Genomic DNA, 26,688 nt, shown 5'->3' on the forward strand with positions numbered 1-26,688 from the left:
AACAGTTGTTGGTTCTTTCTTTTCTCTTTTCTGTTTCTTTCTTTCCTTTTTCCTTTTTGCATAAGCTTTAAAAGAATCCGTCTAGAAAACTGAATAGTTATTAGCATTTGCAACGGGGAGGGGGAGAAACAGCCCCCCACCCCACCCCCACTGTGGGTTTCCGGGCTGGTCCGAGAAACCGCGGTTTAAAACTTAACCCTTCGAGGGGAGCTGGCGAAGGCTGGGGTGTTGTTTCCCCGCAACACATACACCCCTTGCTCCTCTCCACGGCCAAGTCTGAAATACTTAATTGAAATGTGAAAGTGCAAAGCGCGCGCGGGACCGTCCCTGATAAACAGGGGTCAGATTTCATAAGGGGGTGGGTGTGCGTGAGAGAGAGAGGAGAGAGAGAGAAGAGAGAGAGAGAGAGAGAGAGAGAAGAGAGAGAGAGGAATATGAATATGAATCTCAAAGGCCAAACTCGGGCCAGTGTCGAAAGCCAGAGGGCTGAGCTGGGCTGACCCGGCTCCGAGCTTCCCTGGAGTTTACTCCGTAGGCGTTCGCTCTCCCCACGCCGCCCTCCCGAGGGCACGCGACGCCAGCCGGCAGCCAGTCCCCTCGCGTAATGGTCCCTGAACAACTTATTTTCCCTCCTTCAAGGAGGGCAGTAAAACGGGCTTTCTCCCCGCGCGGATCCGGAGCCACTCCGGCTGCCCCCGGCGAGGCGGCGTCCTGGGCACACTCGGCACCCTAAGCCCCCCCACCCCCCCCGCGCCCCTGCGCCCCTGCGCGCGGGCTCCAGGGAGAGGGACAAAGAGTTTGCGCTCTTTGGCTCAAAGGGCCAAGTTTGAGCTCCCCGCGGCTACGCACGGGGAAGGCAGGCCCCCCCCCCCCCCCCCCCCCGGGTAGACGCCTTGGTGCCAAAGCTGGAGCGAGGAGAAGCAGCTCCGGAGCGAATTCACAGTCCCGGGGATGGGGGCTGCCCGGGAAGGGGAGACACGCCAAACCCCGCAGAGCGAGTGGAGGGCAAGCCGGCGCTCTGGAAGGCAGGCCTCTCTCGTGCTCCTAAGTAAAGCAATCGCCCTCCCCGTCCTCCCGGGTTCCCGCAGTCCTTCTGGACTACTCCTTCCCCTCTCGCACCAAACTTTGCGCCGGGCTTTGCTCCCTTCCCGGGAGGCTGCGGCGCGGGAAGGGTTAAGCCCTCTTGTCCCAGCTGACAGTCAGCTGATTGGACCCTGATTGACAGCTCCGAAAAGTTTCCCTGTTTCTATCTATTATGCTAATCGCGGCCGCTCTCGTCGCCTCCCATTGGCTCGGAGTACCAGTCAATTTCCCATTTGGGCCTGACGTCACAAGTGCTATAAAACTCAGCAATTGCTTTAAACTCTTCTTGCTGGATCAGAGGCTTTAAAATCTTTTTTCATCTTCGAGCTGTAGCTCGGGCTGCTCTTCGGCTCGGCCTCCCCCCTTTTGCTCTCTGCCTCGCCTTTCCCCAGGACTTCGCTATTTCGCTTTAAAAAAAAAAAAAAAGGCAAGAAAGAACTAAACTCCCCCCTCCCTTTCCTCCAGCCGGGCTGCACCTCTGTCTTGCACTTTGCACGGAGAGAGCGCGCGAGGGAGAGAGAGAGGAAAGAAAAAAAAATAATAATAATAATAAGAGCAGGCAGAAGAGAAGGCGAGAAGCATGAAGTGTTAACTCCCCCGTGCCAAGGCCCGCGTCGCCGGACAGCCGCCCGCCGCGCCTCCAACCCCGAGCGGCCGCCGCGCGCGCCCCGCCTGCAGCCCGGGCCGGCGAGGCGAGCCCTCCTTATGCAAAGCGCGCTGCGGAGCGGCGAGCGGGGGACGCCGCGCACCCGGCCGGGCTCCTCCGGCTTCGCCGCCGCCGCCGCCACCGCAGCCCGCGGAGGACCTTCCCGAGCCTGAAGCCGCCAGCTCGGCACGCACGGAGGCGAGCAGGCGAGGAGGGGCCGGGGCGAGCGAGCGAGCACATTGGCGTGAGCAGTGGGGAGGGAGGGCGGGCGCGGGGGGCGCGGGCAGGGCGGGGGGTGTGTGCGCGCTCGGAGGTTTCGGGCCAGCCACCGCCGCGCGAGCTAGAAGCGCCCCAGCCCGGCAAGCTGGCTCACCCGCTGGCCACCCAGCACAGCCCGCTGGCCCCTCTCCTGCAGCCCATCTGGCGGAGCGGCGGCGGCGGCGGCGGCGGCGGCGGCAGGAGAATGGCATCAGAACTGGCAATGAGCAACTCCGACCTGCCCACCAGTCCCCTGGCCATGGAATATGTTAATGACTTCGATCTGATGAAGTTTGAAGTGAAAAAGGAGCCGGTGGAGACCGACCGCATCATCAGCCAGTGCGGCCGTCTCATCGCCGGGGGCTCGCTGTCCTCCACCCCCATGAGCACGCCGTGCAGCTCGGTGCCCCCTTCCCCCAGCTTCTCGGCGCCCAGCCCGGGCTCGGGCAGCGAGCAGAAGGCGCACCTGGAAGACTACTACTGGATGACCGGCTACCCGCAGCAGCTGAACCCGGAGGCGCTGGGCTTCAGCCCCGAGGACGCGGTCGAGGCGCTCATCAGCAACAGCCACCAGCTCCAGGGCGGCTTCGATGGCTACGCGCGCGGGGCGCAGCAGCTGGCCTCGGCGGCCGGGGCCGGCGCCGGCGCCTCCCTGGGCGGCAGCGGCGAGGAGATGGGCCCCGCCGCCGCCGTGGTGTCCGCCGTGATCGCCGCGGCCGCCGCGCAGAGCGGCGCGGGCCCGCACTACCACCACCACCACCACCACCACGCCGCCGGCCACCACCACCACCCGACGGCCGGCGCGCCCGGCGCCGCGGGCAGCGCGTCAGCCTCGGCCGGTGGCGCGGGCGGCGCGGGCGGCGGTGGCCCGGCCAGCGCCGGGGGCGGCGGCGGCGGCGGCGGAGGCGGAGGCGGCGGGGGCGCGGCGGGGGCGGGGGGCGCCCTGCACCCGCACCACGCCGCGGGCGGCCTGCACTTCGACGACCGCTTCTCCGACGAGCAGCTGGTGACCATGTCGGTGCGCGAGCTGAACCGGCAGCTGCGCGGGGTCAGCAAGGAGGAGGTGATCCGACTGAAGCAGAAGAGGCGGACCCTGAAAAACCGTGGCTATGCCCAGTCCTGCCGCTTCAAGAGGGTGCAGCAGAGACACGTCCTGGAGTCCGAGAAGAACCAGCTGCTGCAGCAGGTCGACCACCTCAAGCAGGAAATCTCCAGGCTGGTGCGCGAGAGGGACGCGTACAAGGAGAAATACGAGAAGTTGGTGAGCAGCGGCTTCCGAGAAAACGGCTCCAGCAGCGACAACCCGTCCTCTCCCGAGTTTTTCATGTGAGTCTGACACGCGATCCCAGCTAGCCACCTTGATAAGTGCTCCGTGGGGGTCCGACTCGGGTGTGGGCTTGCTAGTTCCAGAGCCTTGCTCGCCGCCACCTCGCCCCCTCCCCTGCTGAGATTGCCCGATGCCCCTGCACACACACACACACACACGCGCGCGCGCGCGCGCACAGACACACACACCACACACACACACACACACACACACCCTCCTCCAAGTTGGCGGTGGTGGTGGCTGTTTTTAAATGGGGAGGGAGTGAATGTCTGGCTCATGGATTGCCAATCTGAAATTCTCCATAACTTGCTAGCTTGTTTTTATTTACACCCCCCTACACACACACACACACACACACACACACACACACACAATGTTCAAAGATCTCAGCAGAGTTCTTCATGCTCGCCTTTGAAGCCTGCATCATTCACGGTGTTTTGTTGTTTTTTTTTTCCTCTTTCTTCTTCAGTTCATGAGCTGGCGTTCATTTTCTGTGTGTGTGTGTTTTATTCTGTTTGGATTTTATTTTTTTTTTTTTAATTTTACTTTTTGGAGCTTGCTGTGTTGCCCTTTTTCCCCAACCTTCACCCTCACGCCCTCTTCACCCATCTCCTCAGAGATAAAAGAAAAAAAAAAAAAGCTGTTTTTTTTTCTCCTCCTGAGTTCTTCATGTGAGATTGAGCTTGCAAAGGAAAAAAAAAAAATGTGAAATGTTATAGACTTGCAGCGCGCTGAGTTCCATCGGGTTTTTAGCATTGTTATGCTAAACTAGAGAAAAAAAAATCCTCATGAACCTGCCACAATCAAGCCTGCATCAACCTTCTGGGTGTGACTTGTGAGTTTTGGCCTTATCATGCCAAATCTGAGAGTTTAGTCTGCCATTAAAAAACTCATTCTCATCTCATGCATTATTATGCTTGCTACTTTGTCTTAGCAACAATGAACTATAACTGTTTCAAAGACTTTATGGAAAAGAGACATTATATTAATAAAAAAAAAGCCTGCATGCTGGACATGTATGGTATAATTATTTTTTTTTCTTTTTTTTTTTTTCTTTTGGCTTGGAAATGGACGTTCGAAGACTTATGGCATGGCATTCATACTTTTGTTTTAATTGCCTCATGACTTTTTTGAGTTCAGAACAAAAAAGTGCCACCCTAGAGCCTTCTTCCCATGAAAGTTTGCATCTGCTCCAAAACTGCTTTGAGTTACTGAGAACTTCAGCCTCCCACTGTAAATGCACTGAAGGCATTCCTTGTCAAAGATGCCAGAATGGGTTAAAAATTTAACATGGCAAACATTAAAAGAACTCTTAATGTTTTCTTTTTAATAAGAATGACACCCCACTTTGGGGACTAAAATTGTGCTGTTGTGGAAAGCAGTCTAAATTTATTTTTTAAGAAAAAAAGAAATCTGCCCCATTATTTTTGGTTTGTTTTATTTTTATTATTATTATTTTTTTTTTTGGCTTTTGGTCATTGTCAAATATGGAATGCTATGGGTTCCTAGTATATAATTTAATTCTAGTTTTTATAATCTGTTAGCCCAGTTAAAATGTATGCTACAGATAAAGGAATGTTATAGATAAATTTGAAAGAGTTAGGTCTGTTTAGCTGTAGATTTTTTAAAAGATTGATGCACTAAATTGTTTACTGTTGTGATGTTAAGGGGGGTAGAGTTTGCAAGGGGACTGTTTAAAAAAAAAGTAGCTTATACAGCATGTGCTTGCAACTTAAATATAAGTTGGGTATGTGTAGTCTTTGCTATACCACTGACTGTATTGAAAAACCAAAGTATTAAAGGGGAAACACCCCTGTTTATATCTGTAGGGGTATTTTACATTCAAAATGTATGTTTTTGTTTTTTTTTTCAAATTTAAAGTATTTGGGACTGAATTGCACTAAGATATAACCTGCAAGCATATAATACAAAAAAATTTGCAAAACTGTTTAGAACGCTAATAAAATTTATGCAGTTATAAAAATGGCATTACTGCACAGTTTTAAGATGATGCAGATTTTTTTACAGTTGTATTGTGGTGCAGAACTGGATTTTCTGTAACTTAAAAAAAAAAATCCACAGTTTTAAAGGCAATAATCAGTTAAATGTTATTTTCAGGGACTGACATCCTGTCTTTAAAAAAAAAAATGAAAAGTAAATCTTACCACAATAAATATAAAAAAATCTTGTCAGTTACTTTTCTTTTACATATTTTGCTGTGCAAAATTGTTTTATATCTTGAGTTACTAACTAACCACGCGTGATGTTCTTATGTGCTTTTCTTTCATTTTCAATTCTGGTTATATCAAGAGAAAGAATAATCTACAATAATAAACTGCATTTTTTTTTTGATTCTGTGCTCAGTTTCTTAGTGTACAATTTAACTGGGCCCAAAACTGCATTAGAAGTGTAAAATGCATCCTTTTCTCCAGAGGTAGGATTAATGGAGGTGTAGGGAGGCAGTAATTCAGGGCAAAACATAGGCTGTTTTGTGAGGTGGGAGGCCATCCCTTTGAATAATTAGAAATATTTAATATAAATGTAAATTATGACCTCTCAAAATGCAGCCCCCCCCCATAAGCCCCCCCTTCCATGCAAAGTTTTCAGTTTTCAAGTGAGTTGAGACATTATTGCCCTCTGGTGAAAACAAACAAACAAAATCCCAACCAGAGTAGGGCCTGCTCGGCATTGCTCTCGGCTCCTGGTCCAGCCCCGCAGCAAGCCCATCTAGAGGGAGATGGGCCCGGCAGAGAAGTCGTGGCAGGAGGTGGCTTGGGCACATCCGCATTTCATGGTAAAGATAAACAATTCTTGCGTTTTGGCTAGAATAGATTATTTTTCCTTCTTCCCTTACACACCATGATTTTCTGGTTAGCAGGGCCCGCCCCGACTTAACATCAACACTTTGGACAAATCTAATTGCTTGTTTTGTTTTTTAACTTTGAAGGTCATTTGTCTTAAATAGGAAAAAGAAAAACCCACCCCTTACTCACATAACCCCAAGTACATCTCTGAATTTAAAACTGTGTCATTAAATCATATTTCACGGTATTTAGCAGAGAGGGGCTTCTCCACTTAGAGAAGCTGGCTATGATCAGATCACCTTAACTCCAGAAACACAAGCAAAAAAGTAATACCTTGATAGAATCTGTGCTCTGATTGATCAGTATTTGCCCCCAAACAGGCAGTGTTTCGAGGCTAACTTCAAAGATGACTTGGAAAGCCTTGAGCTACCTTCTTCACTAACAGTGTTGACCTATTTTAAAATGACATAAATTCGTGCAACTAATGTTACAAATTCATGCAGTCTGCACTCCTAATCGACTTCCCCTAGAATGCTAAGAGAATGTTAGACAAAGCCAACACTGTTTTGAAAATATAGCCAAACACGATGACTTTTGTTTTATTTTGTTTTGGGCTTTTTTGTTTTGTTTTGTTTTGTTTTGTTTTTTGTTTTTTAAGATAATATTGCAACTCTGAACGAAGGCCTTATTTTGAAGAAAACAGGTTGTGCTTGGAGCAGATGAGCTCTGGCCAGTTGATATCCTGTCTTCCTTCCCCTTTTTCACAGAACGCAAAGACAGGGTAAACCCACTGCATTTTGACCTTCCTTCATGTGCCCGTTTGGACAGAACTCCTGACTCCCCACTTCATTTTGCTTAACAAAAGTCTTCATAGTAAACGTAAATCCCTGCACTGGAAGTTAGCTCTTCTCTGCTTCAGAGGTTTTGGGGTTTTTTTCCCTCTGATCCCATGGAGGAGATAGGCAGTTTCCCCCTGAAGGGGTAGAGACGCAGATATATCAGTTATGCTAAAAGCTCAGCCTCAGATGAAAGCTTTGAGGCAAAGGCTTCTGAAAATCAGAGTGTCATTCAGGATGGACTCACTGCAGTCCCATCCTGAGAAAAACACTTGTGTCACAATTAAGCATTTTGACTTAAACTTTAAAAAAGGTCTTAAAAAAAGGACTCGACAAGGCAGTTCACTGAAATAAGTGGGTTTGGGCCCCAAATGTTAGAAAGCAGAGAGGCACTGGCAAAAATGGGGTTTGGGTGGCTGGCTTTAAGAGAAGGTTAACTCCTTAGTGAAAGGTAGTTTTACATAGAAGCATGACTATAAAACTTTGAAATGTAGACTGAGAGGCACACACAAATACATGTGTTTGTTGTTTTATTTTGTTTTTTTTTTTAACAAAGAAATCCTAAATTCTGCCTAAGTGTCCCTAGTAGAAATAAATTTTTACTTAAAAAATAAGTTCTGTAAGGAAATCTGGCTTTCCCTTTCCGCTGCATCTGAGTCTTTGTCTAAATAGTGTTAAAATTCCTTTCATTCCAATTACAGAACTGAGCCCACTCGCAAGTTGGAGCCATCAGTGGGATACACCACATTTTGGAAGCCCCAGCAATGTATACTTACTGTGTATTCACAAAAAGAAATTTATGTAAGAACTGTACATTAAAAATTTATCTTTATTATCATTATTATTATTATTATTATTATCATCGTTTGCAGCCTTAAGAGAGCACCCTGCCCCTGACTTCTGTTTAGTCTCCTTTTTAAAGAAAAATGTGTTAGAGAGGAAGAGTGGAAGGTATGTAATCTCCATACTGTGAACTGTGCCTCTGGTCTGAGGGTCTTTCGATGCCAATCTAGAGGAAAGCACGAGGGGGCTTCTGTCCTCATGGTGTGCGAAACTAAATAGGTACCATTGTTTTCAACCCGCAAGATGAGTTTTAAAAAACCCCTGAAATTGAAAGGAGATCTATGTGCACTTTTATACGAAGAGAAGTTTCCCAGAAGGTAGCAGCTAGCGTTTTTGAAACATATGTAGACACACACACTCTAAATAGTACTTTTTCACACTTCATTGTTTCTCTGGCAGATAATTTTACTAAGAAGAAAAATATACATGCCTCCCCCTCCCCAAGCAGATGCCACAGGCAGAAGCTTTAGCCGAGCCCCAACACCCTGGATTTCCGGTAGGCCCGGATAGTAATATATTTATCAGTGATGTCAAACGTGTTCATTTATCAGACATGGCTGTAAATGAAAACGGTGTGTGGCAAAATACAAAGTTAGTTAAACCACACCCTCCATGTGCTTTTTCCTCCACTTCTAGCCTCCTGGGCCATTCACAAAATCACCTCCCTTGTGTTTCCCTACTCTTTGCACATTTCCTTTTGTTAAAAAAAAAAAAGTGTAACAGTTTTTCATACTGTATCTGACACATTAATAGATCGACATCAAAGTAGACAGAGGTTCTTCCTTCACCTCGGTGAGGAAAGGATGTCTAGAAACCATGTTTGTCCGCCTCCGTGCCATAACTATCTGGGCCCCTTTCAACACGGGCTGCTCCAAATAACTCCATGTATAATGTATTATGGAATGCGAGATTTTAACGCCCCTGATCTCTCCTCCCTTCTCCCTTTACCCCCGTAGTTTTTATTTCGTGATATCAATTCTAGATGGTTCTGTTCTCCTAGAGGACCTCCCCTCTGCCAAACCACCAGGTTTCCTGCTCAGCACGGTGAACGGAGGGCCGGGCGGCAGCCCCCCTGGCAAACATGGGCCACGGCCGCCTCCGTAGCCGTGTCCCCAGTACAGCCCCGACTCAATAACAAGTTGCTTCTGACACAAAGGTTGCCAGAGTGGAGTACGTCGGAGGCTTTTGTTGATGTTCCTCGTGCTTTGTTTGGGAAGACTTACTTCCGTATTCACACACTCTTGGCTTTAGAAAATGTACTCCTCCCGGGCTTCTCGGCCAATCAATATTTTTAAAAGTCTGCTTGCCACACAGGTGTCTCTATTTTTTGCCCGTCCGTAGTTAAAGCCTAACCGAGGTAGGCTGGAGGCTGAAATCCATGAGTGACAACCTTCAGCCTTCTGACTCCTATGCCAGGGAAACACACCACCCGGCTCCTGGCCTTACTTTCCATGTAAACATGCATGAGAGGAATGAGAGGCCAGATTCCTCTGCTCTAGATGGTTTGCAAGGCTTCCCACTGCGATTGACTTTCATTTGATTTTTTTTTTTTTTTTTTAATCACGCCGCCCCTTCCTAGGAAGACATGTCTTGGTTTTTTAGGGGAAGATTTATCTACAGTGATAGGCTCTCATTTTCACCACTTCTCATTATTCCTCAGGATGCTGAATGAATAATTGGGAGTCGGGGTCTTCCTTGTTGTTGGGAGGAAAATAAGAGAAACCTGAAGTTTGTTCTCACTCTTGGCTCGTCCTAAATGGGACAGGTGCCCCAAGTCCAAGGCAAGGCATATAGCGGCCGTCTGTACGGAAGGTGGTCTGGGGCCCAGGCCCCCCACCCTGAATCAGGATTTGTTTGTTTTTGCCCTTGTTTTAAAACAGTCAGGAGCCTCAACCCACCTTCTGATAACACTGCTTTTCTCACTTTTGATATAAATCTTCAAACCCTAGACATCAAACAGCCCCAGAAAAGGGGAATTCTCTCCAAGCCTTGCTCGGCCCTGGCTCCTGAACAAACCCAGCTCTGTCTGGCACTTTTTCTCCAGCGGGGGTAGGGGACAGGGTGAGAGAATTTCAGTCCCCCAGGCTGTCTCATGATTGTCCGGGCATAAAGAAGTACAGTCCTGCAACAATGCGGGAACATCTTTATCCTTTAGAGAGGGACAAAACAAAAAACAAAGCAAATCAAATTACTCTGCACGAAGGCGTAGCAAAACCCCAGGCTCCTGTTCTCGGCACCCTCTGTGGGCGGTGAGAAATGAAGGGAGGAAGAGGGAAGGGTGGGGAGGACTTTGAAGGCAAGAGTCCCAGGAATAATCCCAGTCGCCAGCCTGAATCTCACTTGCTCTCCGGCTAAAGGCAGGCCCAGTGTGTCCACGGACCAGGTGCGAACGAGGTTCGACCGTCCGCTCTGTTCCCATCCGCTCTCACATGTGTTTCTTTTTTGAAAACAATTTGAGAGCTGAAACCCAAACTGAGAAATCTGGGGAAATTGTTAATGCCTCAACTTTGGGGGCATTTATAAATATATCCATCTGCAATTTTACAGCGGTGCCATTTTTTATCAGTCAGACCTGTTATGCCAATATTTATATGGTCCCACATAGGGTTTAGGCATTGTGACAGTCTTCATTGTTTAAATTCGAAAGCCCTTTGCGTGTGTGCCTGTGTGTGCATGTGTGTGTGTGAGTGTGTGTGTGTGTCTGTGTGTCTTCCATAAGTTTGCCCGCTATCATAAGGCTGAGATAGAAAGGACACATCGATAGCACACAGAAATCAGATCTTCATATGAATTTGCATCAGAGTTGGGCAGTTTTAAGAAACTCACAAAGCACATTTTCCACGGAGAGGCCATGACTGGAATGCACAGTCCCTTACTCAAATCCTAATCATCCACTGAGCACCTCTACCTTTGTTCAACAAAATCCATTCTCTTTTCCTTTCTTTTTGTGAAATAACATTTTTCCCCCATAATTAGGACTTTGGATTGCAAAATCACATTCCTCTCTTCTCCACAGATTCTTGGATCTTTAGTTATGATTAGAAAGGGGCATTAATTCAAGAAGGGAGGATGAGGGAGGGGTGTTTGTGGACATTCGGGAAGAGGACGGGAGGAGAGGAAATAGCTCTGTGTTCACCCCCGACACCCCTCAGCCCCTGCCCCGCCCAGGCTTGGGTGTGAGCTACACACAGGGGATTTGGATTCTGAAAATTCTGATCACCAACCTTGAGCATTTCCCAGCTAAGATTCCAAAACATGCTTTTTCCTTGTGGCTGGTTCTTTCAGTTAGGAAATAGGAGAGGCCACTGAAACCTTACAGAACCAGGCAGAGAGGCTTGAAAACCGCTCTTCTGAGAAGACCCCCAAGGACGATTGTGAAGGGATCCTGCGCTGGAAAGTCCGGTCAGCAGGGAGGATCCAGAATTTGCCCCAGTTCTGTGTGACCTCATCCACTTCTGGAAGCCCATAGAAATTGGTTTCTGGCCTTCGTTGGGGGCGTCCTCCAGCAGGAAAGCAGGCTTGAGGATCCCGGAACAATAGGTGATTCCAAACTAGACCAGCAGAGTGGAGAACAGGAAGGGACCAGTGTGCGGGGCTGGGGGAGTACCGCTAACACAAGCCAACCTTGGCTTAGGATTTCCCAACCAGGGATCAGAGCTAGGTCTGTCCCACGGCCCTGCCTTCCACCAGAAAAGATCTGCTTGTGGGGTGACTGACAGGCGGCTGACAGACCCCAGGATCCCCAGGATTCCTGAATGCAATACCCATGTTCCGAGCTCCAGGGCTGGGGCCTCTCATCACCTGACACTTGCCCATTCCAGTGTCCTCTCTGTAATATTTGCCCCCTGTTTCTCCCATGCCTAGTCGCCCAGAGCCTTGTGAGAGTTAGAGGTCACTGCCCAGGGCCAGAAGGCAGTGCCTAAGCTGAGGCCTTGGATGCATTACATCACTCCTGCCCCAGTTTAGGTGCAGACAAGGGCAGGGCTGGAGTGAAGGGCTGGCCAGCAGCTCCCGGAGAGAAGCTAGGGGGTGGCTCATGGAATGTTTAGCACTGGCTGCAGAGGGTGGTGACAAGGGTCCTGACAGGAAGGCCGGGAAGAGGCTGAGGTTGCCCATTTCTTGGTTTCCTTGCCCCTCACTGGCCATACTCCTCCTTCTGGCCCTGTCCCTGTATACACTTGGTCTGCGTGGAGGGTGTGTGGGGGGATTTGCAGGGCAACCAGGGGCTGCTGGGGGTGAGTGGAGCCAGGTGTGCTCTCCACCCCCGGGGGGGGGGGGGGCGGTCCCTGGCTGCACTGGTGGCAGGCACGGAAGGACACAAGGCAGGAACCACAGGGTAGGTCCCAGAGGCTGCCTGAGGTCACCAGGCAGTCCCTGCTCTGCTCTCCCCAAGCCCTGCGCTGCGTCCCCCGGAGGCCGGCACACTCCTGGCCACCACCGGGCTCCTCTTGGAGGCGCCCAAGATACCTGGGGGCTGGGAGGAGGGGCGGCGGCACAACAGCAGCCTTCTGTCCCCAGTCTCCAGCTTGCCCCAGTGCCCCGTGCCCATCGGGTGCCCATGCCCCAGCAGGGGCCTCGGGTTTGTGTTGGAATTTGGTTTAATTTTCCAAGAGGACTGACCTGGCCAGAGTGGAGTGCCTGCAGACGTCCAAACTCCCCGTTCTGTTGTGCTCCTGGGTGGGTGAGAGGGAGGGAAGGGGCTTCAGCCCTAAAAGGCTCCACCCCTCACCTTGGGACTCCCACCCCACCCTCGTGAGCCTCCCCAGGAGCCTTAAGATCCTCTTCGGCTGTTCCAGGCCATTTGATTTTTACTCTGTTAATTTTCGGGCCTATTTTTCACATCTGTTTTCCTGCTCTGGTTAGAGGAAGGAGGAAAAAGAGAAAGGAAAGGAGGAAATCCAGATAGCATTTCAGGATCTTCATAGAAATCTCCACATGGTTGGGGTTTTTGATGGTATAGTTTGATGCTCATGGTAAAGGAAAGCCAGGCAAACAAACTTTATTAGGATTTGGACAACAGCTCCGTCATGAGGGTCTTGCTTGCATTCTCAGATTTTCAACACAGTTCTGGTCCAGTTTCGTGCCCTCAGGACCTGTTTTTACGGGACAGATTTCAAAACTACTAGTTACAGAAAGGAGCCGTTCCCTGTAGGGAGGGCCTTTTTCTTATTGGACCCACAGTTTTTTAGAGACTCAAGAAGAGAGCCTAAGTAACATCACACTTTCTGAACTAGGTCTCCTTTTTCTTTCTCCTTCTCTTCAGGATGGAATCATTAATGTGCAGATAAATATGTTGAAACTAAAACAATGATCTCAGCCTCTGAGACACTTTTGCACTGTCAAATTACACTAAAATCCTTTCTGATAGAATGAGGGGAAAGGTGTGGTAATCATGCTAGGATTAAATCTGTTAAAAGATGGTATTTGAGTCTTTGCATTTGCAAGCCATGAATACAACATATTCTTTCATCTGGCATCTATCTGTCCAGCTATCTATGATCTGCATTCTACCTACCTATTTATGGAGCTCTTTAACCCGCCATAGAGGGAGAAGCTGTTAAAAATCAGTCTGCAGTGTCCACATTATGAAATAAAAACAATCACGTGGCAGAGTTAACCTGCGTACTCCGTATTTTGGTAGACATGAGCAAACCTGGTCTGAAATGTCCGTCTTAAAACAATCTCCCCATAAAACCTTCCCCCACTTGGTGTGATGCTGGACAGTGTGGAAACAGAGACTGACCATCTCTCTGTAGCACAGTCGCGGGGTCCACGGTCCATGTTAATTTCCTGCACTGTGTGGGTACCCAGACCTTTGTAAAAAATCTTCCTTGGAATATCAACGCACGTTCCTATGCCATTTAAAAAATACTATTTAATCGTTAGGTAAATATCTCCAGTCCTTCGAGGCTCTACGCTGGCAGACGTCTGGCTCGGACTATGCTGTAGCGGTCTGCCTCAAAAACCTCTCTTCCCCTTCCCATGTGAGACCCCTTTGCCCCCACCACTCTTCTCCAGTGACTAGCCTGGGTGAAGCTGATGAGAGCGGAGAAACTGCAGTTGCTTTTGGACCCTGTTCAGGTGTGCAAACAGAATCTCTCTCCCCCGCCCTTTTGAAAGTAAATGCCTTGATAACAGGATGGGTTGCCCGGATGGCCAAAGAGTAGAGGTCATCTTGAGGAAAATGACACCAATGATCTAAAAAGGACATCTACTTTATGAGATTACAGGCAAGATGCCAAATATCACATTTAATGAGGCCTGATTCTTTTTCTCCAAAAATAACGGAGACTATCAATGAGACGGTCAGGAAGGCAAAGGGGCATTTTGCAAAGCCTACGTTCAATTATTGCTTTGTAATATTTTTCTAAAATTGAAAAATGCTTCACAAGTGTATGATCTCATGTAAATACCCCTTGCAGAAGCTTAACATATGTTTGCCCTGCCTCAAAGGAATTACAGAAATATTCTCTCCACAATCTCTTAAGCTTTTAAACTGTTCACTTGCATTTCTAAAAAGAATCTGTTATTCCTAAAGGTTAAAAAAAAAAAAAAAGGACAACCTTCTATGGAAAGGGTTTTTGTTTATTTGTTTGTTTTTTAGACATTAGCCCTCTGAACTTCAAATGGAGAAAATTGATATTACTGATAACACTTTCAGGTTTAAAATTTAAGTGTGTTTCTTGTTCTCTTTCTTTCTTTTTTCTTTCTTAGTTTGTTGTGCTTTTTTTGTTTTGGTTTGGTTTTTGTTTTTGGCATAGAAATAATATATTTAGCGAAGATTAATGGATATGATTACATGAAGGAAAGTAGTCTGTACTATAAGATTTTCAAGGCATTTCTAACAAGAGGTGTGAGTGAAGGCACGTAATGTATTGGGGGCAGCTCTGACAGATACAAGAGTACAAATTTGTTTATCCAAGTGTTTTAATGCAGAGTTACACCATCCAGAGGGGACATTTGAAATAAGTGGCAGAGTTATGCTTGATGAAAATTTAAGTCGAGAAAGATTTTATGTGCTGTTAGAGCTGCCTACAGATTTCAGCATGTGTGTGTGTTTAGTGGATTTGTTCATACCAATTATAAGGTAATCCAAATAAAAGTGTGGGGGATTAAAGAAAAATAAGTGAATATCCATCTCGGAAAAAAAAATTAGATTGACTTGCTAGTTTATCGCAGTTATTGTACACAGATTTGCTGTAACCATGTTGAATTTTTAAAATTAGATTTTAAATATATTTTGACAGTCTGAACTTGTATAGTGTGACTAACCATAGGGAGAAATGACAGGTCTGCTTTGTTATTAAACTGCTGTCTGGAAAATATTGGACTCCGTACAGTAAATGATAATTATTTTGCCACTTACATTAGTACAGCTAATAGCAATAGGGTTTTTTGAACCACAGAAAGCTAACTACTTTGAATTACTGTGCTTTGTTATTCACTGTGAAGCAAAAAGACCTTTTTTTTTTTTTTTAAAGCAACCTCATTTTCATATCACGGTTCTTAAGCGTTCCCTGCTACTAATTTAAACAGAGAGGAAGTTAATAAATATAAGGGTGGTATCTAAATGTTACTATTTGTTAAGAGAACATTTGCAATTAAGGTCAGCGGTACCAGCAGAATAGACCAGAGCAACGAAGCAGGAGGGGGCAGATGGAAGAGAATGGGCCCCAGTAAAGACCCAAGGGCGGCTGGATGAGTTGGGTTCTCTGAGGGATGAGCAGTCTGTGACCACTCGGGAGATGCCCATCCGAGACCATTCAGACCCTCCCCACTGTGACTCCGGAATGACTGGGTTGTCCGAACTGAGGACAGCTTCAAAGCTGATCCAGGCTGCCAGGCCCGTCAGTATCTCTATCTCCACCTCCCAGGGGTGGGAGCGATCGTCAGAGGGGGTGACCTTGTGTTCCATGCCATTCTCTTCCATGTGAACCCCTCCTCTGGCAGGTCTGAGGCCAGGATGCCAAAGCAAGGGGAGCTAAGTCCCTCTTCTTTGGGTCTCATTCTGCCTTTTTCGTAGAGAACTAGGCTGCCTTGAACATACTGTCCTTGAAACCTTCTTCGTGCTTATTAATTACCCTTTGTTTATTTTAATATATTTACTAAATCAGGTACCCAAGGGAATCCTCTGCCTCAGTGATGTGAAAAACCCTGTTGCCTGAAGTCAAAGAGGTACTTCTTGATTTCTGATTTGCATGTGCTTGTTTCGATGAGTTTTCCATGAGGGGGATAGCAAGTAAGCAAGGAATGCTGATAATCACTTAGGTGTGCAAAGCTCCTGCTTCAGTAAATTTAGTCCCTGGGTTTCACATGGAACGTACACGGCGATCGTGGGCGCTGACGGCTGAGGCAGCGTACACGGGCCCAGCATGCATGCGTTTCTGTATTCATCTCATTAGTTAGGTGTGCTGTAGAGCACTTAATCTCACCCGAGGAACCCCCACATCTTTAGCCTTAACCAGCATGACGCTCTTGACGCTCACAGAGCCAGTCCTTCTGCTTGAACGTCAGACAATTTGGGTGAGCCCGTGAAACTAGCATCCACGGTCCTTGCCCGGCTTTACCCGGGCCTCGTAAACATTCCAGATTTTTCAGCCTCTTCCAATTTACTCCATATTCACATTTGGAAAATTCGGTGTCCTTTTAAAGCACAGTGTGTCCCCGACTTCTGCATCCAAATGTGACTTTGGAGCCACTTCCCACTTCAACTGTAGGCAGAAGGAGAGCACAGGCGACGGTCGGGGGGCAGGTATCTGATTTTCATCTACTAGAAAAAAATGAAATTAAGACATTTAAATGAGTTTTCAATTGTAAGTATCCCAGGGTGAATTTAATAATGAAACCTCTTCGTTTAGAAAGCTAGTCCAACACTTGTACACCAATAATTATTTAGTGTCATTGTTTTATGTATTCTTGTTACCTCTTATTGGCTAATGGAATGAAGTTTGATTTTTTTTTTTCATTAAAAAAATTGCTTGCTGAGAAATCTGCATGAAATACGGTTTTTGATTTCTAGAGAAACTGAGGAGGGGGGCAAAAGTCACACCGTCAAACTGCTTGCTCCTCTTTGCAAAGAAGACCCTTTAAGGATCCAATGAATCTGAGTGTTGGGAACCAGAACCCCATTTTCCCCCATTATTCAAAAATAGTATCTGATGACTTACACACTGCTTGAATAACTAGACTGTGCATATTTAACTATGGTTTCTTTCCTAGCCTTATACAAAATTAACATTTTCTTGAATAGTCTTGTACCTAGATTTTTAACTCGATGCTATACCTTGGGGATTAATTTGAGTGTCTGCGTGTGTGCATGCTGTACCACTGCTTTATTCCTCTTGTTTTTATTCCTTTCTTTTGTCTCTATCTTTATAATTGGAATTTGAGAACCATCTATTATATATGATGATCTAGGCCCACTGGCAGGTTTTGTTACACTGAAACCATCCATTTTGAGCAAAGAGTTAATGAACTTTTAAGGTGAGGTTCACACTGGTCCTGACCCTCCTGGTATTTTTTCATATAAGGTTACTGGTGGGAGAGAAATCAAATTTCTCCTGTGAACTTGATTGACAGGTGAGAGAAAGCAAGAGAAAGGCATTTGGTCAGATGGGGAATCTGCGGGGAGGAGGACAATTCCTCTGAGTTACTCCATGATATTAGATATTATAAGCGGATATATGAAAAGTTCAATACTTGATACTCTTGGGAGAGTTACTTAGTGTATATTCAGAAAGTCACTTTGGCTAAGGGATTTTAGTAGTGAAAGCCCAAAATGGAGACCTGCTAGCCTTCTTCTCTCTTGCTGATTTCCACTATGTACAGCTTCGTGGCTTATTACTGGCAATTTTCTAGAGTATGAAAATTAAACCGCAAACCATTTGGGGAGCTGTATAATTACCTTTCATTTATTCTCAGAAACACAGTCTAGATTATATTATGGTTTTTCGGCATGTTGCAAAATATCCCTCCTAAGTGGTATCATAAAAAAGATTAAGTTCTCCTTTTCTGTAGCATCCCTTGATCCTGACTAACATTTTCCATCAGCGCATGTTACAGCCTCACATACACAAATCTACCCAGATGCATGACTTATCAAGGTTGTGCCTTCTAAGGAAGGTCTTCTCACATGAACCTCTGCGGAGGCAACCGCAAAATTTTCCACGGTAGCATCCCTGGTTGGTGTGATGTTAACATCTTCGCCATAGAAACAAGTGATGATGTTGCTTGACCCTAATACCAAGGGTGCCTTCGGAATCTACCTTAGGGGCTGTTCCTCAGCTTAAATTAACGCAACTGGCCCTGCGTTACACCAACATTGAAAGTGGCCTTCAAGAGACATTCTTTCATCTTGTGTGCTGAAACCCTAGTTTGGAAGGTGGTGACGGATCTTGGCCTGCTCATGTCTATGCTCTGCCCATTTCAGATGTTCCTGACATTGGCTAAGACCCATCCGGATGCAACCAAGCCTTACAGAGCTGCCTCGGGGCAGGGCAGGTGGGACACAGACGTAGGGGAGAGGCCCGTTTGTAGCTTTCCTGTCGCCTGTGGGAGAAGCTGATGGAACTTGTATAAATAGCACTTCCTGGGTTCTAAGTACCCATCAGTTTGTTTGTTTGTTTGTTTTCTCTCCCTCTCTCTCTAGTCTTACAATTAGCTGAGTGAACATGTTTTATCCTGACTGTACCCATGCCAATATGAATCCCAACAAATGTAAGGAAGGCTTCATTGTTTTATGAACTGGGATAAAAACAAAACAAAACAAAAACGGAACAAAAAAACCAGGAGAAGTATTCAGAAATCTTGTTTTTATTTTGTATAACTTGACCTCCCATGTTGCCCGTAATCATCCAGAGAAATAAAACGCAAGCATGGTTTCCTGACGCCCTGTGTCAATGTGGGTGCCTTAGCACGGCTATTTAACTCAAACAGAAAATTAAATCTGTCATAACCGTTTCCCTTGCAGAGCCCATCAAATATTTTAACAGAAATGGTGAATCAGGTGTTGTCATGCAAAGGACATGTGAAAACACACAGACTGTAAGTTCCAAATTCTTGGTGCCTCAGTTTAGAGAGCCCAAGTGAGAACAGTGGCTGGTCTTGACTCTGTCTTCATTACAGGCCCCTCGGGGCTTCTCAATACTCAGTTTCTCCCGTACATCCTCCATCCCCCACGGCAGCAAGGAGCAGAATGCTGTCCTGTATGCTGATTTGGAGCGGACCCATCCATCACAAGTTCCATGAGTATGTCTTAAGCGAATTACGTCAACATATTTGTTGGCACTGAGAAAAAAAGGTGGGGAGGGGGGGAGAATAATTTCATTTCAAGTGTTTATTACACGGACTTACCTAATTGTTTGTTGTTGTTTGTTTATTTAGGTCATGCTCCCACACAATCACCATCCATACCCCCTTCCCCTAGTCTGCCTACTGTTTTTCTTTCAGTGGGTGCTGGCTGGCTACTGAGCTGATTTAATCAATTAATTATAGCAGAGCAGGTGCAGGGTAACTACCCTGATGATGCCATATGAAGTCATATTTTCAGTGAGCCCTAGCATACAACTGAAGGGGCAACTTAAAGAAATTATGCATTAAGAGGGGAAAAAAAGGAAGAAAGAGTTTTGGTAAAATTACAGTGCTCATTACTTAACACCAAGTGATGCTCCTGAAAGAGCATCCGTGCTAAAAAGCACTCGTTCAGTCTACCAGAAGGCCAGATTTACTGCTGCCGTTCACAGACGCCAATGAGGAGACCCTCATCACCTGCCTGTTGCTGAGTCTTCCGTTTCCTCCATCCAAAAATTGCTGTAAAGTTGTTGTTCAGTGTCTGCATTTTGGGGTTTTCCTGGCACCTAATGAAATTATCGGCAATAAATGAGCTAAGCAGAAGGGTTGGTTTTGATTTTGTTTTTGTTTTTGTTTTGGGTCTTTTGGCAACATTTGGAACATGCTGGGGCAGGGGTCAGCCAGAGGGGAAAATTCAGTGCGCCTCTGCTTCCAGCATCCATGGAAAATATTGCAAAGCCTTTTGCATTGATATAATTTCAGGCGGGAATTAACACTAAGTTGGGGAGGGGAGGAGCAGTTCCAGGTGTGGGGTGGGAAACTCAAACCAGCTGTGGGAATCACAGGTATTGTCATGCAGAGACGACTCAGACACGGGAGCAGTGACCTCAGATGTAAGGCCCTGGAAGATATTAACGCCTAATTAACAAGACAGGGGTGCCCATCCTACAACCTGAACCCTACCAGCAGGAGGTGAGAATGACAGGAAAGACAGAGAGAACACTAGTTGGGTTTTGTTTTCACCTTTTCCCTCAGCAAGCTTTGTCTAATGACCAGTTATTCACATGCAGTCAGGGAGGACTTCTTTTGGTATTGGGGTCTGCTGAAAAGCCCTGTAACTTCATTAGGTAGAGGTAGGCAGTGGAGGTGAGCACGAAATTGACTTACCCTGAAGTTACACTTCCTTTAAATTGGGTTCTACAAAGTTTCTTTTCCTCTTCCCTGGCTCCTTCTGCAGCAGAGTTGTGTCCTGGTTTTACTGTTATTTTAAAGGGAGTCTGAACCAGGGGTGACTCCCCCTCTCCCCAACAACAAAGTTAATCAAAATGGAGACCTTTGGTTGCTGATGGTAGTTAATTACAGGGCTTGAATCTGTACAGCGATGGCGTGCCTCCGGCGGGTTCGTGTTTGAAAATGGAAGTTCATTCCTCATGTACATGAAATGGGGGGAAAGCTGGGGGTGGGGGAGGTGTCTCTTCCTGGTCCGCAAATTTTGAGTAAGAGAATAGAATTCCTTGTGTACCTTTTAAACATTTCTTTATTTTCCTGCCTTCTCTCTTACTTATAATGGAGCAATTAGAATCCTTTCAAGAAATCTTAAGGGGCACACGATAGGTTTCACAGTGTTTGGAATCACGCATGGCATTTCGTAAGGGCACGTGAATCTGCTGAAAAGGATGAGCAGTGCCTCCCTCCTCTCAGCAGCGGCCAAGAGAAGCCAGAAATCCCTTCACCCACACTGACCTTTCGGACACGAGCTGAGAACTGCTTTCTCATACTTTGCTCCATTGAGTATCTCTCTCTCTCTCACTCTCTCACACACACACACACTTCTGTCCTGATGCCCAAAGGCTGTTTTGTTTATTAGTTCTGGCCTTTCCCAGACGTCCACTTTTTTTTTTTTTTTTTTTCTTCTGTTCTTTCCCCTTGGAAAACCCAGAAGCGGTTTTCTCCCCGTTGCATAGTAGAAGGCAAGTGCAGAGCGCACGGGGCTGGCACAGGCTTGCCCGGCACACACGGAGGGCTGAGCCTGGGCTCTCTCGGGACGCCAGGCAGGGGGAGTTTGTGATAAGGACCGCGTTTCTGGTCAGCCTCGGAGCCGCTTGGCTGCCCAGCGGCTGATGGCCCCCAGCGGCCCTGCTCCCTAGCAGTTTCCCGGAGACCCAGTTTACATTCCAGGCCCACTGGCCTCGCCTTCTTGCGCCTTCCACGTGCTCCTGGTTCCCCGGATGTGCTGGACCAGCCAATCAGATCGGGCGTCTTTGGCACGTGTCTGCCGCAGTGTAGGGTGGGTGCGAACGTGGCTCGCGGACCTGCGCTGTGCTCTAGACGCAGGCTGGGCGGGGGGAGAGTGTGGCGGACCTAATTACTCAGAAGTCACCTCCGTTGTTTACGAACTTTGGTTTAAAGTCACATCGGTTGTTTACAAACTTTGGTGACGCGGTAGCATCCTGGCCAGACCGCAGTCTAAGGGCAAACAGGTCTTTGGTCCCGAAACCGCGCTCCACAGGCGCTGCCGACCCGCCCTACAGACTGGCGGGCGGGTGGGACGCGTGGTCCTCCCAACCTGAGCTGGCGGGATTGGAGTCGGGGAGTCTGGGCCTCGACTCCCGAAGAGAAGCCCAGGGTCCACCTTGGTTCCTGACCGAGAGCGGGAGGTTTCCCATGTGCAGCCAGAGCTCCGCGTTTTCACAGCGGCACGCTGAGACTCGTCCTGTTCCGCGGAGGAAGAACAAAGTAAGGAATGGTTTATTTTTAATACTTTCCTCCTGTTTTGTTTGAGGCGGCCGATACTAGTGATGAGAAACTTCCCGTCCTTGTTGCTGGAAAACTTTTATTTATCTATTTATTTTATGGCATTGGTGGGAATGGGGGCCCGTGGCTGGGGGGTGGGGGGCGTGCAGTTCCCGCAAGGTGTTTCGGTCTGTCTGGACTCAACTTTTTACAGCGTCATTCAGATTCCCCATTCTCTGCACCATCATTTCCTTCCATAATAATAATAATAATAAAAGGCCACCTTCCAGTGTTTGCCACAGTTAACAAGGATCAGGTTTTCGCTTTAGGGAAGATGAGATCCGGGTGTGTGATTTCGTTGTAAATTCGTCAGGAGTTATTTGCAGAGCTACTGAGGAGGCTGTTGTTCTGAGAATGCAATTTTTACTATTTCTTTAAAATTTAATTGGGATCAGGTCACTATGTGGTTTCAACTCAAGGCTTGCTTTCTTTTCTTTCTTTCTTTTCTTTTTTTTTTTTTTTGTTTGTTATTGCAAGCTGCAATAAAACGATTTGTAATTTATAATCAAACTTTGGTATCGTTAAACTAAACTGCAAAAACTGGCTTTGGGGTTTGCTCATAAAATAAATATTTGAAAAAAATGTAGCAACGAGGCTTATACAGTAGAGGCAATGTCAGTACGTATGTATCTGTGTATATGAGTATATACGTATGCATTTTTTTTTTTCCTGGAGACTCTTAATAGCTAGCCCTGAAAAGGCATCTTATAAAACTGTGACTTTCTGTAAATGTCCAAGCATGAGCAGACTCCGGTAAGAATGTATGCGCATTTTCTTTAATGAACTTCTAATTTGTTTTTGAAACGCCGTTATAATTCACATTAACTTGTTCTTTCAGTTATTTTATTTTTGCACTGAAGAGTCCGCGTATCCATGCTAGAATTCTCTGTAAGCTATCGTGCTCCTTAGCTAGGAAGACTTTTTTTTTTTTCTTTCCTCCTAACAAGGAAGCTCATTTAGAAAGAAATGTTTATGTGAAGTGCTTGTCAGTTGGCATTTTTACTGGTTTGCTAACCCAAAGGTAAAATATAAAGCCATGTCTTTTCCTCTCTGGCTTGTTGTTACTAGAAGGGTCCCTCCCTTGTTAGCTTGATAAATAATTTTACTAGGGGGACTCTGCTGTATTTTTATGCTTGCTGTCTATTTTCTGCTTGCTACAAATAAATTTCTGTACTCAGAGGGCACTAAAACTCCAAACACATGGTATTTTCCCATTTTGCTGCTGGTCGCCTGAAATATTTATTCCATCTCGTGTTTTTAATTAAATTTTTAAAGGAAAAAATAATTTGTGGTTAAAATCAGACAAAAATTTGTCATATATTTCTCAGCACCGTTGGGTTTGAGCAGGGAATGATGGCTTTTTGAAAGGCTTCGTGTCTCACATTTGTCCAGTTGACAATAAGAGTTATTTATTGGGGGAGTCCTCAAGTTTTCTCATTATAGATTTCCTTGTCTGTCTTTCCAACTTTAAATATTAAGCTGTTACTATGGGAGATGAATAGAGCTATAGAATTCTATCTAGAAACAAGGCACTCCACAATAAAATCTTTATCTTTGAAAAATGATTCATCATGTGAAAGTAGAGATGAAATCGATCATAGGTATCAATATGGATATCGGCATCCACCTGGGTCCCGTGCATGTAGACGGGATTCATGTCTACTGAGGTGAGCTTGGTGTGGATCACTGGGGGGAAAATGGGTGGTACGGTACCTTAAGGATACACATATACCCTAAAGCATTCCAATAAAGTAAAATAAAATATATCCTATGATTGCAAACATCCAACATTGCACATATCAGGTGTACAATGAAATGTTTCCTAAAGGTATGACATGCACATTGGTAAAACAAGTGATCATTTTAAGTGAATGCCAGATTATTACACGCGTTGAAATATGATTTCTTCCAAAGCAGATAAGGGGCTTGTTATATGTGACTTGTTATTTGCTTATTAGCAGGGTTTTATTTCGTGACATTGGAAAATATTTTTAGAAAGGTACTAGAGACATAAATTTGAAGCCAGATTGCCAGCACATGTCACCAACATCCGCAGTATTGGGGAGACTGGGTCAGAGGTGATCTGGAGTTCAGTTTCTGCAGAGATCACCTCAGTGAAGAGGAAAATGTAGAAAAAAGGCCTACACACAAGTTTTCAACTATGCACAAAGGTCCAAAGTTCAAGATTTTGAACATTCATTTTCGCGGGTTTTGAACCATAAGACTTAGTCAAAATGTTTTCCCTAAAGGCACATATATCGATTACTAAAACTTATATCTTATCGAACATGTATGTTGATTTTATTTTCATATCCCACTTAACAGGGATTTCAGAAATCAGCTAGACTTTAAGACAATGGCTTGCTTTTCCCCTCCATTTCTGCAGTTTATAGAGACTTTGAGGAAACAGGCTTTTTTATATTTAAGGGAGAGTTGAGACCCAGCATTTCTTTTGGTCACTGTAGGGCTCTACCAGTTTATCAGGAGTTAGAGAAAACTTCCACTGGGCTGAAGACCATGATGTTCCATCCAGTCCTGCTCTTTGGAGGTCATCCAAAGCCTCACAGGCTTTGATGAATACAGCTGCCACTGATTGTCTCCTGGGAGCTAGGACCTACGCCATCTTTGATCGTTACTACAACTAGAGGGGCAGATATTTTAATCCCCTTTATACAGATGAGGAAACTCGGGCACAAAGCTATTAAAATATAATTTGAGATGACACTGTAGTCATGCAGGTATTTATTTCTAGGATGCCATCCTACCCCTGCCCAGGTCATTTTATTCCCTCCTTCCCAGTTAAAAAGCCCAGCGTTTAACCTTAGCACATATAGGAGATTAGTAGCCCTCTCCTCTTTGGTCTTCTTTTTCTGAGTTGGGATGAGTGAAGCCGGGGTAGGGTGGGGGATTTATAATCTGATTAGTGTCTACAAGACTGGGACTGGTCCTTCTCATGATCTTGACTCCAAGGACCCCCTCCAGCTCTAAAGTCAAATGATTCTATGGTTTGATTTCAGTAGGTAACAGAGCAGCCTTTTCCTACTCAAAGGTAAAGATTGTCATTTCAAGAGCATTTAAAAAATAATAGATGATACGTTTCCTTAATACCCTGTAATGTATAAAGTGTCAGGTGTGCAATTGACACTCAGGAAATTGCAAGGTAGTGAAGATAAATCAGCATTAAATCACTCCATTGAAAGCCCCATTCAGTAAAAGTTGTCAGCAAAATCTGTAGTAATATGAGAAAGAATACACAGTTTCTGCATCTGTAAAATAGGATTGCAAGATAGGACTGTGCGAAGGATTAAATACAATGATGTATCAAAAGCACCTGGGGTGGAGGAAACACCGTGCCCTGCTTGGCCTTGGTCAATATTAAATGGAATAAAACTTTGACCTTGACACTTTGCAAACTTTGGTTTGTTTCAACATGGCTTTGCTATTAGGATATCACACTTACTCCTCTCTGCTGAGTGTGGTCAGCTTGGAAAAGAAAAACCTAGATCAGTAGTTTATGACTGTTACCTGCTCTCCCCTGAAAAAATGCCATGACCCCTTAATTTTTTTTTTTTTTTTTTTTTTTTTTTTTTTTAAGAAAATGTGTGCTTGGGAAGTCCTGTGGTCAAATTATGTAGGGAAATTATGGATTAGACAAAATCAAACATTTAATTTTGCTGTCATTCCTCTTAGAGCCTTTATATGCTAATATTATTGTGACACTCCAGGGGAAACAAATGGCACAACTTTCACACTGTATCCTCCAATCTTACTTGAACATGGAACCTGTTCCCTAATCAACCATCTTGAGGAACTCACATCACATAGGACAGTTTTGAAAAAAGGTGGTTGAAATACTAAATTTTATTTAGGACTCAAGGATCCCTTTGCTCATTTTCCCCCATGAAAGACATGTTCTGAAAGACACATTTGTAATTCTGTGTATTTGTTTTATTAATCGGAACCCTCTGTAACAGCTACAGGGCATTTGATCGGCAAGAGAAGAAGCATAATTCCATTGATGTATATGCAAAGAAAGCAAAGAAAACCTTATCATGGGGGTTTTTACCCCGTAAGTCTTTACAATTACAAAAGTGACTCATGGGTGCTGTTACTGCCTTCTAGGGCTCTTAGTGGCTTTCCAGGACCCAGGTTTGGGATCCTCTGTTCTGGTAAAAAACCCAAAATCACTGTCAAATCCTGCCATTTGTGACTGGATGAGCTTCCAAGGAAATCAGAGATCCTGTAAGGAATATGTTAATGTCCTAGAATCTTGGCCAGGGACTCTTTGGACATTAAAAACTCTGCCTTCAAGTTTCTATTCTTCTCTTATAAGGATAACGGTGTACATTAAAGCCATGTACATATAAGCTAGGGGCTGGAGGGCAGTTGGGCATGGAGGTTCATTCTTCCTGTGCCTTCTCCCTCCCTTGTCTCTTTTTATACACCTGCTTCATTCTTACAGAAAGCAGCCAGGCCTTCTCTCCGGAGAACATGTGATCCCCACGGTCACCTCTGAGTTCCACTTAAACTTGGCTTTCAGCTCTTAGGAGAGGTGGGTTGGAGACTCTCACCCCTCAGTTCCAGGAAAAGAGAGATGATTGGCTCACCTTGGTTAAGTGTCTGTCTCTCATCCAATCAGCAGTGACTAGGGGAAGGTCCTCCTCTTCTGCGCCTTCCCAGTAAGATTTCCTGAGAGTGGGTGCAGCAGTGCTTGGGAGATTGGTACTTCGCAACTTGCAGGAAAACTTGGACCACAGACTTTTGTACATCTCTTTTGGAGATAGACGTGAGTAGAATTAAGCCATGAAC

At 45.8% G+C, this 26,688-nt stretch overlaps 1 protein-coding gene across 2 annotated transcripts; it reads left to right on the forward strand.

Annotated features, from left to right (window-relative positions):
* Positions 1-1,380: 1,380 nt before the first annotated feature.
* MAF (MAF bZIP transcription factor) lies at positions 1,381-19,689 on the forward strand. Of its 2 annotated transcripts, XM_047711004.1 has the most exons (3): positions 1,382-3,313; positions 15,912-15,972; positions 18,227-19,689. In XM_047711004.1, exons 1-2 carry the CDS (start codon positions 2,193-2,195, stop codon positions 15,943-15,945), a joined length of 1,155 nt encoding a protein of 384 aa, XP_047566960.1. In that variant the 5' UTR covers positions 1,382-2,192; the 3' UTR covers positions 15,946-15,972; positions 18,227-19,689. The 2 variants fall into 2 exon arrangements, with proteins under 2 accessions (XP_047566959.1, XP_047566960.1); XM_047711003.1 differs by lacking the exons at positions 15,912-15,972; positions 18,227-19,689 and adding an exon at positions 7,656-7,786 and having other exon boundaries at positions 1,381-3,313.
* The last annotated feature ends 6,999 nt before the right edge of the window (positions 19,690-26,688 follow it).

The sequence above is a fragment of the Lutra lutra genome, chromosome 17 (assembly GCF_902655055.1).
Source record: "Lutra lutra chromosome 17, mLutLut1.2, whole genome shotgun sequence".
NCBI lineage: Eukaryota > Metazoa > Chordata > Mammalia > Carnivora > Mustelidae > Lutra > Lutra lutra.

Coding starts and splice junctions, on each gene's coding strand:
- MAF (XM_047711003.1), top strand. CDS start 2,193: ATGGCATCAGAACTGGCAATGAGCAACTCCGACCTGCCCACCAGTCCC. Junction 3,314..7,655: donor TCCTCTCCCGAGTTTTTCAT/GTGAGTCTGACA, acceptor TTCCAATTACAG/AACTGAGCCCACTCGCAAGT.